The sequence below is a fragment of the Molossus molossus genome, unplaced genomic scaffold (assembly GCF_014108415.1).
Source record: "Molossus molossus isolate mMolMol1 unplaced genomic scaffold, mMolMol1.p scaffold_m16_p_13, whole genome shotgun sequence".
In the NCBI taxonomy this organism is placed as follows: domain Eukaryota; kingdom Metazoa; phylum Chordata; class Mammalia; order Chiroptera; family Molossidae; genus Molossus; species Molossus molossus.
Window position 1 is genome coordinate 36,130,226 of NW_023425348.1, and position 16,971 is coordinate 36,147,196.

The window sequence follows — 16,971 nt, forward strand, 5'->3', positions numbered from 1 at the left end:
GTATATGCCCATGAAACTATCTCCACCATTAAGGCTATAAATATATTCATCATCTCCCAAAGTTTTTTCCCATCCCTATAATTATTACTACTATGACTATTATTGTTATTATTTGTGTGTATATATGCTAAGAACATTTAACAGATTTAACCTAAAAACATTTGTAGTACATAATACAGGCATTATGCTTAATAGTAGAACTAACATTTTTATTAGGACTTTCTAAATTTATTTGTTTGGTTGGTGTGTGTGTGTGTGTGTGTGTGTGCCTTTTATGTAAGAGCTGGTTCCTTTGATGTCTTTTTTTGTTTTTCAAATTTTTTAAATTGATTTTTTTAGAGAGAGAGATAGAAACATGGATGTGAGAAGGAAACATCAATTGGCTGCTTCCTGCATGCTCCCTACTGGGGGTCAAGCCTGCAATCCAGGCATGTGCCCTGACCGGCATCAAACCAGGACCTTTCAGTCCATGAGACTATGCTCACTCCACTGAGCCACACTGGCCCCGCCGAAGCTGTGTCATTTAAACCAAAGTGTTTTGGGGCTGAAAGACCTAACAAATTCATTTCAAGAATATAAATGTTATTGTTTGTTGATTTAGGAATAAAATAAGCTGAGATATCCATCTTCTACATAGTGCTAAATTGAAATTAAGAGGACAGTTTATTTCTAAAGCAATGACTGCCATAGATAGTTACTGTTGTGACCCATGACTAAATGTTCTTCTATAAGAGTTTGGTTGTAGACATCTCTTCTGATATTTCTTCCATCACTGCTTTGTAATATCATTCTAGATGGTGTGTGCTGATTTCTCAGAGTTCTGTTTAAATTTCTAGCTTTATTTTCAAATGCTTATAAAAACCTGAAGTCTAAATAATGCTGTCAAAGGATTTTTTAGGCATCGTGCTATTATTTTATTTGCCATTGTCTTGATATTCATTGTAGATACAATGATTTCTAAAATAACTGTGACATAATCCTTAACTGTTTTGAGTATGAAAATAAAGAATAGCTTTAAAAAATGAAACTTCAACAATAATAGGTCTCTTCTCTCTTATGTAAGGAAAACATAATTATTACTTTCAAGGCAACTGTCAAGCTGAATTTGAAAATGAAAGAAAATGATTCATTTTATAATATTCTAAAAGAAAAATTACCGTGAGGGAGAGAATTAAGGGAAAAAAAAACAATGGAAGCTACCCCAAAAGACCAATTATCTTGCTTCACTCCAAAAATATGTATTAATGCTCTCCCTCTGTATTTTCTTTCCACCTCTTCTTCCCTTTACTACTCTCCATTCATGTCTTTTTTATCTTCCACATCTTCTACTTTCCTCCCCCAAAGGGGGACTTCTTAGGAAATATCCCCCCTATATTATTCATTAATAGTTCTGCAAGTAAACTGATCTAAAATGAAACTCCATTAATTTCTTGAGACTTCTGTGGCTGGATCACCACACTTCAGAACGTCTCCCCATATCTGCCCTGCAGTGAAAGCACCGTCCTTATTATTTTTAGAATCTTAGTATTCACCCTTCCAGTTTCTGAACTAAAATAGCTGAATTTTACCATATATACTTACTGGGTACTTCTTTTTCCTTAAGTACATCTTATATCTCAGAAATAAAAAGTTTCTATATTAAATATTATCTTGTTCCAACTCTCTTTGGTACATCATAATCCCACAGAAAAATAAGTAGTCTCTCACCTCCACTAGAACACTTAATGGATGGAGAACGTAATGCCTCCTATTGGCTATTCATTAGACACTAACCATCATTAACATCATGTAATTCCTTAAAATTACAAAAAATATATTTACCTATACATTTATTTCTTTATAGCTCTGTTTCCTTAAATGGTGAATACTAATCTCTCTCCCACATTTGTTTGAAAAATTGCATCTTGCTACTTTTTAATTTCTGTCTTTTAAGATGTTTTACACATTTTTCTCTCACTCTTGCAGTGAGTTTTACACACACCTATTTAACTTCTGTAAGTAGATTACCCATTTAACAAAACATTTGTTTGATTATGTCATTCCCCCATCTGACCTTTACATTATTTTACTATAAGGAAAATTTATCCTGTCTATCACCTACTCAATAAGCCTCTTAGTGTTTCAAGTAAGATGACATGAATGTTAGACCTCTTGGATGTTTCATGAGTCACCCAGATGTTCTCTTTATCAAAACTATAACTTTTAAAAATGTCCCTGCTGCTTAGCACTAATCATTCACTGAAATTTTGTGTTGCTTATTTGACCAGATGACAATAGCATCTTATTTTTGTGGACTGTACCAGTAGCTTCATGTTGTAATCTCAGACAGAACAGATTGCCTCCTGGCCCTGAACTTCGTGGGACAGATCAGAAGTTAACAGAAATAACTTTCACGTTCTTTCATATATTTTTATACACTGGTTTTTATTACGCCCTTCCAAGGAGAAGCATAGAGCTACATGTATTACAGAAATGTGATCATCATCTTTTTCTATATAATACCAGAAACTTTGAATCCAGGGTTGTCTGATTGCCATTTAGGGATAACATGCAGTGTTAATTGTCAAAGCCCCTTGTCACATTGTGATTTAAACTTTATAATCTCAGTCTCCTTTTTCTATAGCCTGTTTGACAGAAAGAAAGAAAGAAAGAAAGAAAGAAAGAAAGAAAGAAAGAAAGAAAGAAAGAAAGAAAGAAAGAAAGAAAGAAAGAAAGAAAGAAAGAGCTGGTCAGTGAGAGAGAAATTTTACAGAGAATAAGTCTATATGGTTGTGTTTCTTTTATTCTTCTTAATGGGAAGCAATAGTCAAGGGAAAGGATAACATGGACATGGAATCAGAATGGAAAGAAACTGGACTCAGAGACGGGCCAACTGGATTCAAGTTCCAGGCAGCTAGCACTACCCCTACCTAAGTGACCTTGAACAAGTCATATACATCTGTGGTCTTCTGTTTTGGCCTCTTTACCATGACAACACTGCCTTAAATCAGTGTTTCTCAAGTGTGCTTTATTTTTTTTTCAATTTCTTTTTTTTTATTAATTAATTATTGTTACAGATGTTTCTCCTTTTTCCCCCACTGATACCCCCTCCCCCACCCTCCCCGCCCTGTCCCCAATCCAGCTTTGTTGTCTATGACTATTGTTCATGCATACGTGCATATAAGTTCTGTGCTTTATCTCTCCCCCACCACCCCCTCTTCTGGGGATTGTCAGTCTGTACCCCACTTCCACATCAACTCAACAAAAGGAAGACAAAGAACCCAATTAAAAAATGGGCAGAGGAACTAAATAGACTCCTCTCCAAACAGGACATACAAATAACTAAGAGACATATGAAGAAATGCTCAACATCACTAATCATCAGAGAGATGCAAATGAAAACAACAATGAGGTATCACCTCACACCTGTCAGAATGGCTGCCATCAACAAATCATCAAACAACAAGTATTGGCGAGGGTGTGGAGAAAAGGGGACTCTAACACACTGCTGGTGGGAATGCAGACTGGTGCAGCCACTATGGAAAACAATATGGTGTTACCTCAAAAAATTAAAAATTGAACTTCCACTTGACCCAGTGATCCCACTTCTAGGAATATTCCCTAAGAAGCCTGAAACACCAATCAGAAAGAATATATGTACCCCCATGTTTGTAGCAGCACTATTTACAATAGCTAAGATCTGGAAACAGCCCAAGTGTCCATCAGTAGACGAATGGATAAAAAAGCAGTGGTACATATACACAATGGAGTACTACGCAGCTGTAAGAAAGAAAGATCTCTTATCCTTTGAGATGACATGGAGGGACCTGGAAAGTATCATCCTAAGTGAAATAAGCCGAACAGAGAAAGACAAGTATTGTATGATCTCACTTGTTTGTGGAATATAATGAACATAACAGTCTAATGAATTGGGTAGTCAGGTGTGTTTTAAAATACTAGTCTCATTCTTGACTGTGTCACTTGAAAGGATCTATGGTCAAATAAGTTTGGGAAATTCTGTAACCTATATTTCACCTCTCTTATAGATACTCAATGACTTAGCATATTGAAGGTCTGTGAAGTCCTGCAGTCGAGGAACTAATTTAACTTTGATTAATACCATAATTTTCTAATGTGTTTTACTGTGAAATCCTTCTGCTTTTTTGGGGGGTGTTGCTCTTTTTTTTTCAATTACAGTTTACATTGAATATTATTTTTTATTAGTTTCAGGTGCATAGCTTTGGTTAGACAGTCATATACTTTACAAAGTGTTCCCCCTGGTATTTCCAGTGCCCATTCTGATACTACACATAGTTATTACAATATTATTAATTATATTTCCTATCCTGTACTTTACATCCCCATGATTACTTTATAACTACGAACGATATACTTCTTAATCCTATCACCTTTTTCCCCAGTCCCCCCAACCCCTCCTTTCTGGTAACCATCAATCTGTTTTCTGTATCTAAGAGCCTTTTTGTTTGTGAAATGCTTTTCTTAAAATAATGTTTATAAAACACCCAAAAATACTGTTTAGTGGAGTATACTCTGGGTGTGCTATCTCTTATTTTTATCCCAAGATTAATATCCCATGATAAGGATAGTAAATGGTTAGGGAATGTGGATGGAAACTATACAGTTTTCTGAATGAATATTAATCGTGAAGACCTAAACTATTATTTTTGTTAGATTTACACAATTGCCTAATTTCATCCAAAAAGTCATAAGGAAATCATCTTAAAGACAATGTAAATATGTAGAAATTATCTGAACAATGAACAGGACTTTAAAGCACTTTCATTGATGAGACCAACCTTAGATAAGAACCGAGAGCTGTACCCTCTCTGCACATGGCTCGCTTGCCACCAACACACTGCTTCCCTCTCAGAAAGATCTTCCACCTACAGGAGCCCACACAGTACTTACTCCAAACTTGCGAGATCGGTGGGCCCGTCATTACTATTATTCTTATTTTTCAGAAAAGAATGTTGGAACTCAGAGGAGACAAAAGAACTTCCAATATTACATGACTACTAAATTGCGAAATTAGGTTCAGACGTAGATATTCATGTTCTAAACACACATTTCTTTCACCAGTTTACTCAACCACTCTGGTTCTCAATCCTGGTTACACGTTTGACTGTTGTACCAAGATTTTGAACTCTGTGGATCCCCAGGCTTCAGTCAACCCTGAATAATCAAATCAGAATCTCTGGGGTAGGAGACACCTTTCATTGAAAAAACAATTGCTGTAAGTGTTCCAAATGATTCTAGTGTGTATCCAGGTTAAGTACCGCAGTCCTACCTTTGCCGAATCACATCCTAGCCCACTCTGCACAGGCTCAGCTGCTGCTTTTCAGGGGACTTTGGTGGTGACGCCCATTCTATCAAGCTGTAGAGCATCATTTAGCAATTTCCAGCAATGGGCTGACAGGCATTTACAAAGAGTTCATCCTTAAAGCTCTGTGTCCTGAAGTTGGAGTCACTTCTGAAACACCAGAAAAAAAAATATTGGGATAATTATTTCTTGGACGTCCTTCTACTTTCTCTCAAATGTAATAAAATTACAGTGCAATGCAATTGCAATGAAATTTTATGTAAGGTTTAAAGCCTTCCACTCTATTTTTGTGTCATTTTCTTGCTTATATACAGTCTAATGACCCTGTTCCTAGAACTTGCTCATAGTTATATATGGGTGATTTTACAGTTCTCTTAATAACATGCCCCATCCATAAAACACAAAAGTTGCCTTTAATATATGTATATTTCTTTATTTTAAATTACACACACACACACATATATATGTAACTATAACTATGCTAATATATTGTGCACAATTTAAAACATGCACAAAAAATAGAAAGATGAAGATCAATGTGACAAATATTAATAGAAGTTCAAATATTTCTTCCTGTACCCAGTGACTTCCCAGGGGTTCATGTCATACTGTTTGTTGTGGTGACCACTGCTATAGAAGAAGCTGGAGTCAACCAATACACCACTGTCACATGCACTATCTTTCTGGAATAAGTTTAAGAAATGCAACAATAATTAATATAGGAGGAATAAATTTACACTGTTGGAGTGTTCATCCTGTTTCTTGTAAGCTGATGTGACCTGGTACTCACATTCTGTACCAGCCTTTCATCCTTAGATCCTATGTCTGACACAGAGTGAATGTCCAGTAATTGTGTGTTGTTGGTTGAATGACCTTCATTCCCTATTCTTTCTTCTCTGACTCAACACAAATGTAAAATAGAAGCAACACAAATGCCTCATTCTCCCTATAAAATAGGAAATTTTTTATCTCTTTTCCTTTGGTTTGCAGCACTGTTTGTTTGTTTTTTTAACTTATTTAGCTTATTATTTCAACATTTATTAAGTGCCTAATATTTATAGTGTATCAACAGTGTCATCTTTGCCCTTGAGAAGGTCAGTCCCTGAGGTGGGAAGAGGCACTGCAGGATGAAGTGTTGTGGAAGGGGGTGATCATTTCCACAGAAAGATCCCACACAGGAAGAAACTATTTCCAGTAGCAGGATCAGCAGAAGCACTAAGTCTGATTGTGACGTTTGATTACTACTTACATACTGCTTTTTATTAGGCAGTGGTTTTTCAGGTTCATGGTATCATTCCTTTCTTGTAAATCAACAAATAAACTAGTATTATCCACAAGGAAGTTAATGCTCAGTAATTGTATTAACTGACCAAAATTTATGAATCTAACAATTCAAACCAGATCTGATTCTATGTTCAAAATTGCTCTCATTATACCAAGTTGATTTTATTTCTGGAAATACCTAAAGTTAAAATATGGCTAATTTTTTTAAAAAATAAATGTAAGTCAACTCACTGGGCATGAAAAAGCATCCTCCTTCTTTCCCATTCCAGTTTCCCTCACTCATGAGATCTTGCTATATGTGTTTCATAATGAAGCCACTGCACTGAGTTTATGTTCTTTCTTATTTAAGCTTCTGTTCTTGTTCATTTTGAAAAATAAAGTCGATTTGATATTAGAAATAACTAATACATATATGTTCATTGCTGAAAAGAAAAGTAAGAAAATATTTATTATCCAGACTAACCATCATTAGTGTTTCCTATGTATTCATAGTTATTTTTAGAATTCATTTTTATAAGAATTTTAGTGTACTGCAGTAATTTTAGTCTTTGGCTTATGTACATATTGTTTTGCATATCATTGACATTACTACATTAGATTGGTCCCTTTTTAAATTTATCTTACATTCTAATGATCAATTACTTTGTCTCCTTTTTAAAAAGTTAACTTTAGAGTTTGTAATTTTTTTAGTGTTTCTAGATTCTCATAGTACGTCTTTGGTCACCTCTATGTCCCTAATCACCTCCCAGTGTGCCCCACCAACGGTGTTCCTGCAAGAACAGGAAAGGTCAGGACCTCACCATCAGTGCTTTGCTCCTTCTTCCTTATCGCCACCCTCTCCTGCCCACACCTCCCATCTTTGTACCGTCACATATACGTGTGCTTACACTCATCTGAATTCACACCACACTTGTCATGTTCCCTGCTGGCAAGTCTCCTGGCACCTCTTCAGCTGGGCTGCCCTGTTCTATCTCCATCACCCTCGGATTCCGTGCTTCCTCCTCTGAGCGAATGAGCCATCTCGCCTCAACCCCTCTCTCCCTGGGCCTCAGTCCACGGACCTATTGTGTAGGTCCTAACGGACCTACAACTGGGCTGCACACAGGCGCGCCCCCCTGCCATATAGCACACGCTCACTCCAGGGAGATACTTCATCCAAATGCACATGGGTTTGTTTGTTTTTTCTGAAACCAGGCCAGTTGCTCAGTGTTCACCATTATAGGCAGATACTCCATGCAAAAGAAAGGAAAAAAGGAAAAAGACAATAAAAAACAATGACAAGAGCAACTAGCCAATCAGTATAATGTCCCTTCTCTCTCGTACAATCAGCTCCAGCTGTAGGCCCTTTGAGAGTTCATAGACTGCACCCACATAATTAACCCAAATAAACATACTTTTGTGAAAAACGTTTTGAAGACTTCAGCACAAAAGACCACTTTTTAGTCCAGATCCTGTACTATTCTGCTTTAAAAAAATAAAAATCTACACAGAAGCCTCATCAACAGTACCCTAATTAAACTCATCAGTTCACAGATGTTTACGGGAAAATGCTCAGCAAAAAATTTCACCAAGAATTTCTGTTTCCTGGGAAGAGAGATGGATGATGACAATAGTAATACTAATAAGAGCTGCCTTTAATAAATACTATTATGTGCCTGTCCCTTTCCATAGGTCAATACATTTAAATCCAGTGATTGTTATCATACCTATTTTACAAGCATCAAAAGTGAGGCCAAGAAGGTGAAATAAGTTCCCCAAGGTCACACAGTTAAAAAGTGCTAGAACCAGCACTCAGATCCTGGTCTGCATGACATAGAGGCATGTGCTCTCAGTGACTACTTCCTGTGGCCAATGTCATACCACTCATTCCGTGACTAAAATTGGTGTACATTTTTAACACTTCCTTGTCATAAATAAAAGCAGACTGACCTGCCACTTTTTTTTTATAATTAATTCATTTTTGTTACAGATGTTTCTCCTTTTCCCCACACTGATCCCCCCTCCCCCTCCCCCCTGCCCTGTCCCCAGCTTTGTTGTCCATGTCCATTGTTCTTGCATACATGCATATAAGTTCTGTGGTTTATCTCTCCCCCACCACCCCCTTTCTGGGGATTGTCAGTCTGTACCCCACTTCCACGTCTCTGGAACTATCCCATTCCTCAGACTGTTATATTCATTATATTCTACAAATAAGTGAGATCATATACTTGTCTTTCTGTTTGGCTTCTCTCTTTTCCCCACTCCTCACCTCCATCCCGTCCTCAACTTCTGCTCTCTGGTCCGAAGATTTTCCTTGTGGTCTAAGAGTCTGTCGACAAAGTCAGTCTCAGAAAATGTGCTGGAAGGTACCATCTTCTAGATTGTTTCACTGCCAATCTCTTTTTCACAGATAATCTAATGAGCTGTGTGTTTTCTGTCCCCTGGGGAGAGACACCATGAGCCCTTTACCAAAGCAGAGCTCCTGTGCCGCTTCTAATCTAATCCAGGTGGTTCTAGCCTTTGGGTCTTTATCCCCTGACTTGCCATCCCCTCTGTTATACTGACACATTCCTTTTCTATTCTGTTTTATCAATATAGTTGTTTCTGGGCCTTGGTCACAATATTCAGAGCCACCTTAGGTAATACTTTTTTGAGAGAAAACACCTTCTCGGATACACATTTTAAACTATTGTATATGCGCATCATTTGTAAAGAGTCATTATCCAGGTACACATGGTACTGTTCTAAAAAAAGTGATCAAATATATAAGAAGGTTTCGAAGAGACAGACAGATCAAACTACATCCCATTCTACTTATTTATCTTTTAACTCTGCCAATATATTTGAATGATGCAATATAGTCACCACTGGATTAAACAAGAAGTGTAATGATTACTCAGGCTTATATAACACTTTGGAATTTATGTTATTTCTATATGTAAACTTGGCAGGAGACTCTGTTCTCTTCAAGGGAGAAAGAATAGATGATGTAAGCCCTGAGTTTCAGTAAACCAACACTCAAGGGCAGTCTCGTTTTCATTTATCAGGAGGACTTAATTCAACTGATGGCTTTGCCCTGTGGAGGCTGTGTGACCTCTTTGTTGCAAACTGTCTTCTTTAAACATCTGTTTTCCTCATCTGTAAAATGGGCCTAATAATGCTTGCCTCATGGAGCTATACCCAGGATATTATGTGATTTATGTCAAAACATATACACAGTACGCCAAAAACAAAAGACATGTAGGTTTTAAATAAATGTTAGCTGTTATTGTTATTATTACTGTTAATTTTTTTTATTTCTCTATTATATAAGACTGCCATGATTAATTATGTTTCCCATACCTATAGTCCCGCTATGTTCTCACTTTCTGCATGGGTCTATTCTAGCCATTCATTCTATAAACAACTGTGTCCTTAGAATGTATTAGAAAGTGAGTTTCAGGGAAGCTGGGACCTTGTCTATTTGGAAGAAGTAATATAGACGAATAAGCAAAGTGTGGTCTCTGGGGCCTATACCACTTATTAGGTTAATGACTTATTTCTGCCTCTACCACTTACTAGGTCAATGACTTTAGGCAGGTTTCTTAACCTCTTGAAGACATGCTTTTCTCATCTATAAAATGAAGGCAATTATAATCTCTACCTCATAGGTTGTTGTGAGGTTTGATTGTGTCGATATATGCAAAATTATTTAGAACAGTGTAATACAGGCTAATAATTGGTATGATTATCATTCTTATTGTTTATGGCTATATCTCTAATACATAGAGCAGTGACTGACACATAATAGGTGTTCAATAAACATCTGATCAATGAATGAACAAGTGCTAGGCATTGGAACTACCAAAGAATTTAAGAGAATATTTCTTGTCTAGAAAAAAACTACAGGAACATAGAAGCACTTATAGCTCACCGGCGAGTTCACGGTCAGAATTCATACTCAGCAGTCAGGTTCAATTCCCTCCAGTTCCATTGTCTCTAACTTGGGCTACACCAGCAAGGATGAACTGGCACATGGAATTTACGTAACATGAAGCCTAAAAAGCAATACTGAAAGGTATTATATGACTAACGTGCTAATTAGATAGTACAGACAGTATGTAGGGATCCAATCTTAGCACAGTTATTTTAATTCTACATTATTTCAACAGAAAACTAACTGAAGAATCATGTCATAATAAAATACTAGCCAAATAAGGATAACCTAGGTATCTAAAATACTTCCTGCATATTTTTAAATCATTGAAGAGAAGTGCTGCCGAGACCCGCAGCAATGCCACTGCCTGGAGCGATCACTGCACTTGTATCCCGGGCTTTCTGTCCAGTAACAAAGCAGAATTGCTGTCAAAGGTATTGGCAATAGGGAACCCTGGAGCTTGTTCACCGGCAAAGCCCTAGGTCCCAACATTAGCACTCTTTCCTTAGAAAATTGACTCGTGTTAAATGGGACATTTCTATGGGAATGACTTTTAATGTGAGAGAAGCCAAGTTTGGCAAAACTGTAGGAAAATAGGGGTTTTCCTATAGTTGGTATAAGTGTAAATTGGTTTGTGTTTCCAACGGACACTCTGGGAATCAGATCAGAAGCCTTGTAATATGTATTCATGCAGTTTGGTCCAGCAATTCTAGTTGTATGATTTATCCTGAAGAAGTTATCCAAACTGTGTGCAAACATAGAGGTTTACTGCAATATTACTTAGAGTGGGAAAAATTAGAAGCAAACTAAACATGCCTCAGTAAGAGAGTAGTTTAATCATTATGTTCCAGCCACGCTAGACAATACTCTGTAGATAACGAAAGTCATATTGTTGAAGTGCATTCGAGATACGGACCAATGCTCACTGTAGGTTTAAAAGGCAGATTCCAAAACAATGTGTATAATATGGTCAGAGATATAAACAAATAGGAAGATTATGGGTAATTTTTATTTTCTTCTTTTTTTAGTTCAATGACTATGTATTACTTTTGTAATCATAAAAATTATGGCATAATAAGAAAGACATTTGACCACTGCTTTTCTTTTTCCCCAAAGAATATTCTGCTCACTGTTATAATGTATTGCTTCACCACAGAAAAAGGCAGAAGCAACCTTGTTTTTTTGACATTTACAGCTGTACCTTATCTGCTTTGGAAAATGCCATTAATCCATCTGTTCTGTCAACATATGATATAGATACTGGATTGTAATCTTTGCAATTTAATCCTTAAATAAGGTCAAAATTTGATATATCTTCTTGCCCGAGTATTTCTCTTCACCTGCATAGATTTGATGCTAATATTGAATTTTTCCAACTTCCAGGTAAACAACTACAGTCTAGAAGAAGTAACACATGAAGAGGCAGTAGCAATATTGAAGAACACGTCAGATGTAGTTTATCTAAAAGTTGGCAAACCCACCACCATTTATATGACTGATCCTTATGGTCCACCTGATATTACTCACTGTGAGTACCACACTCTGTCATCTTCGAATAGCATGCCAGGTTTGTAAAATGGGAATTCTACAAAGCCTGGCAAAGTCCTATGCTTGCACCATCACATTTGTTAAGCCTGTGGAAATACTTCAGAGGGATCCTGTACTTTTCTTCTTGGTTGCCTTGTAGGGCTTTACCTAGTGTTTCGAAGGTGAATCATCCTGATGATTTGGCAGGTCCACCACTATGGAAAGGCTTAGTGACAGTGTGATTACAATAACATAGGGCAACACATTTTCAAGGGCTATTTCTTAAGTCCGTAAAACATAATCTCTCTCCTGCCATAATATTTTCTCTTTCTACTTCAGATCTACATAGAAGCAGAGTGAAAAAGAGATGCTGGCAAAGCAGACTCAGGATAATACTAGGCTTCTTCCTGGGGAAGAGGATCTTGTATTTGAATCGTGAAATTATCGTTCTTAATCACCAGCATCTTAGCTCTTATCTTTACCTGAGTTTGTTATATTGGCAGGGAAGTCAGAGAAAATTGTCAGTCACTGTGGCAGTAGAAATGAGTTGGAGGTGGGCTTCTAGGGCAAGAACTAACCATGAGATACTGTGCTGCCCTGTGTTTTCTACTCATCTTCATAGGTCAACAAGAAACTTACCTAAGGTTCTATCTTCGAAGACTCGATTTTTAAGCAATTTGTTTTTGTGAATGAATGTAAGGAGCAGTTATTTTGACATCACTATGTTTTCTCATTCTGAGATTTTAAGGAGACACTTTCGAGGTTAAGAATTCAGAGTGTCTTCAGGACCTCCCATTAATTAGTACCATGGTCTTAAGCAAGTCAGTTAACCTCTCTTACATTTAGATGTTTCTCTTGAGAGAAATTTAAAGGCTGAATTATTTTGTTACCTGCCCATTATGTTAGCTATTGCTTTCTTAATGGTGATTCTAAAATGACTTGCCTCAAAATACCTTTTTTTTTTTTTTTTTTTAAAGCAGGCAGTAATTTGAAATCAGCCTTACTTTAGGATATGAAAGAGCTTGAACTTCAAAGTTTTATAAACTGAATGAACTTAGAAAAATCATTCCTGAGACTCTGTAAGCCACTTTATTGTGAGCATATAAGGTCAATGTCTAAGAGACAAAAGAGAGAAAACAAAACTTGCTATTCAAACTAAGAAATGTGTATTAACTTTAATATGTGCAGAATACCTTGTAGGATAATAGGTTGGATACAAAGGAGATACCATCATGGCTTTCATTGGAAGGAAGACTAATTCAGGTATATAAATAACAACAACATGTGGCAAAATATAAGGATGTATATGCCAGGAAAGAGGTAAAAAAATATATGTCCTTTGGGCACTCAAAGAAATGAGTGTTTTTGGAAGATAAAAAATATATATACATTTATGCACAAGGTGGCATTTGGATTTTATCCTGAAGAATGGATGAGATTTCAGTATGAGAGATGGGATAGGAGGCAGAAATTGTTGAAGTTAATACAGTAGAGCAAAGGTACAGATGTTGGAAAGAACAGGCTTTGTTTGAAGACCATGGGACATGTGTAATGGGCTAATCTTGTAAGAGAGGAGAAAGGGAGAATAAATATTCAGTACTACTGTGTCAGTGAAGAGCATTGAAGCTAGAGAACCTCACGATCAGAGCTGGAATTAATCAGTGTATAACATGGGGTGGGGGGGGGCAAGAGACCCAGTTAGGAGGGGTTTTTAGTCTCCCCAAAAGAGGATGAGTTAGGGTGGGTGAATAAAAAAGAAAGGCCAGAGTTCTTAGCCTTTCTGGGGTGTGGGTACAGCATATATTGGGATTAAAGTCTATACAAAAACTTGTTCCTAGGAGCCTTCTGCTTTTGATGATTTGATATTAATTATGTGAAAATAATGTGAGCTCTGTACTTAGAAAACTAACATTTTTATTTCAATAGAAAAATTAATCATAGTTCTGAAAACATGTGTACTAAATCTCTCCTCTAAATCTTCTCTTCACCTAGTTATACAAACTGGGCTTACAAATATAATCGCTGTTACATCTTTCCAATCCTAAAGGTCACCATGTGCTTGTACATATTAAATGCAAACAAGCAGCAACTCCCTCATCTTGGAGGACAAGAAAATCCTTGACGTGTAGCAAAGCCTTTCTATTTTTAACTAAACTATAATATGACACATTTAATCACCCACGTAACAGGTGTTTTTTCTTTCTTTTTTTCACCTGGTAGCTTATTCTCCTCCGATGGAAAACCATCTACTTTCTGGCAACAATGGCACTTTAGAATATAAAACCTCCCTGCCACCCATCTCTCCAGGAAGGTACTCACCAATTCCAAAGCACATGCTTGTTGAAGACGATTACACCAGGTCAGATATGATTGTTGGTGAATTGGGTTTGTGATCATTACCAAGAAATCGCATTTGCCTAATGTGTCAGCTATTACTTTGGGGCTAAATGAAACTTCTGAGCACCATTCAAATTTATTACAGTCTTGCTTCTAGTGGAAATCCACAAATACTTGTCAACACGTGTCATTGTTATGTTAGGAAGCAAAATCACAAAATCTTTGTGGAGAAAGAGTAATATATACTTGTCTATCGCTTTGCAATTTTTTAAGACTTTCAAGATCTGATCCTACTTGAGCTTTGTAGCCATACTATAAGAAAAGTATTATTACTGGAGGAGAGAAGGAAGTGGCATACCAATACTGAATATCTGGTGAATGGAAAAGTCAGGACTGAAACTCTTGTCTTTTGACTCTATATTTCACTTCTTGCCACCAATGGCCACCCACGATTCAATGGAATTGAGAGTCAGTCGATCCTCTGTCTCGTGCAATATCTACAGGTAGAAAGGAAAGGAGTGAAATTAACTACAAGTGGTTTGAATTTCATAAATCCTGTTAAACCCCAAGGAGGAAAAGGGCAGGATTTAAAGACAGAGCTCAGAATCACATTGCTTATGCCACAAAGTAAAACCATACCTCTGAAAAAGTCAAGTTTGAAAATTCGCAGAGAAGACCAACCTTTAATTATTACTATTAAGGATTTAATAAATATTGGATAATTAATAAGTTAATAAACAAGTGGGTAGCTAGAGATTAAAAATGTACTTTTTTATCTTTAAATGTTTTTGTTCCAAAGTAATCTATGCTCGTTGCATTTGGTGAAATAATGCAAAGATGTTCAAGAAATAAAACTCTCCTCCCAAACTCCCTCCAGGGCAACCAGTGTTGAGGGTCCCAATGTGACATCCTGGTATGAACCATTTATACCTTCTCCATGCTTATGCAAACCCATAAAATGCATACTCTGATATAGGCGGGGCTCATCACTGTTTTTGCAAAATAAGTTCAAATTTAACACATTGTTCTGCAACTTGCTTTTCTCAGTGAACAATACTTTTTCCCCAAATGAGATCACATATAGATATGTATACTTGTTTCTGAAAATGCTTGTGTGTAAAAATACTAGAGATGAACTCTTTTGATTTTGTATCCTGACAATTTAATGAAGCCATTTGTCAGTCTTTCAAAAAGTAGAGGAGACTTCCTGCACTTAATTGTCTCACTGGTATGCTTTGTTCTTTTGATTTCTTTTTAAATGATTAAGCATTTTCCATTTATCTTGCAGTTGCAGGTTTGCTGAAGTAGCTTGTTACATCTATAGCCAAGGAAAGGAATGTTGAGATGCTGCAAATGTGCATCTGTGGTGTAAACCAAATATAAATGTATCCCTATGCTGAAATGTCTAATCTCTATGTTCTTAGTTGAAATGAGGGCTGCAGCAAAGATAATCCTCTTGGTTCTCCAAAGAATTGTGTAAATACAGGCATCTTTATTCACCAGAGTAATGAGCTATTTGCTCTCATCCTCTCTCTAATATTTAATATAATTTTAATTCATAAACATTTTATCTTACTAGACCCCATAGTGAATTAACATTATAAAACCCCCTTAATAATCCATACTCTTTGCCAGCTATTTCACACACAGAACGTAATTAATCTTCCCAAAAAAACAGGAGGGCTTTTGTCCCCATTTTAGAGATGTAGAAATTGAAGCTCAAAGATGTTAAGGCACTTGCTTATGGTCACACAGTTTTTAAATAGAAAAAATGGGTACCCCAGGAGCTTTAAAATCCTAGATGTCAAGAAACACTTCAATATACTTCTTATTTTTTAAATGAATGGCAAGTCATATAAAACTCTGCTCACTGCAGAAATATGTGGCTAGAAAGGGATCCAAGAGTTTTGGTATACTCTAAAGACAAATGTATCAGGATTGAGGCCTATTTCTACTAGTGGCTAACTGTATGATGCTGGGTAAATCCTTCGATCACTGCAAGCCTCAGTTTCTTCATCAATATAAAGGGAATAGCAATCACAGCACCTCAACAGCTTGTTGTAATGATTAAATGACATAATGAGTGCAAACAACTTATAACACTGCCTAACACAAAGAATGTTAAATGAATGTTATCTACTTACTACAGCTACCCTTATTATAATTCTTTACCCACCTAAGATGTCATGTGGAATATTATAAATGGTACCGCAGGAAGTAAGTCCATTTCTTCCTACAGTGATATGTCTCATTATCTTACTTCTTCTTTCCCCAGCTCCTCCTTTGTTCTCTGTCAAGACAATCTCATTTATAACTGCAAAACTCTTCAGGGTGGCTGGTGCCTGGCCAACTTGTGAAGTAAATGATATCAGTACACACACAGCTCGCCACTCTCACTACTACTGTGCCCTCTCACAGGTGCTCTGTGCTGTAGGCAGGACCACAGATCTCAGATGTATTTGCTCAGAGGCAAATTCACTACCTCTTTCATAAATATTTATTGAATACTTCCTACTAGACACAGAGCACTGCACTAGGAATGTAAAATTGAATGAGAAAAAATTATCTCTAAGAACTATCAAATTGGGACAAAAATATACTTAAATCA

The 16,971-nt window shown here is 36.7% G+C and overlaps 1 protein-coding gene across 4 annotated transcripts in view; it reads left to right on the forward strand.

Moving 5' to 3' along the window:
* DLG2 (discs large MAGUK scaffold protein 2) overlaps positions 1-16,971 on the forward strand; it is a 1,351,614-nt gene that overhangs the window by 870,258 nt on the left and 464,385 nt on the right. For all 4 annotated transcript variants that reach the window (XM_036258408.1, XM_036258403.1, XM_036258404.1 and 1 more), the window contains 2 exons: positions 11,883-12,027; positions 14,247-14,385. In XM_036258408.1, the coding sequence (XP_036114301.1) occupies positions 11,883-12,027; positions 14,247-14,385 (284 nt within the window). The remainder of the gene's footprint in view (positions 1-11,882; positions 12,028-14,246; positions 14,386-16,971) is intronic.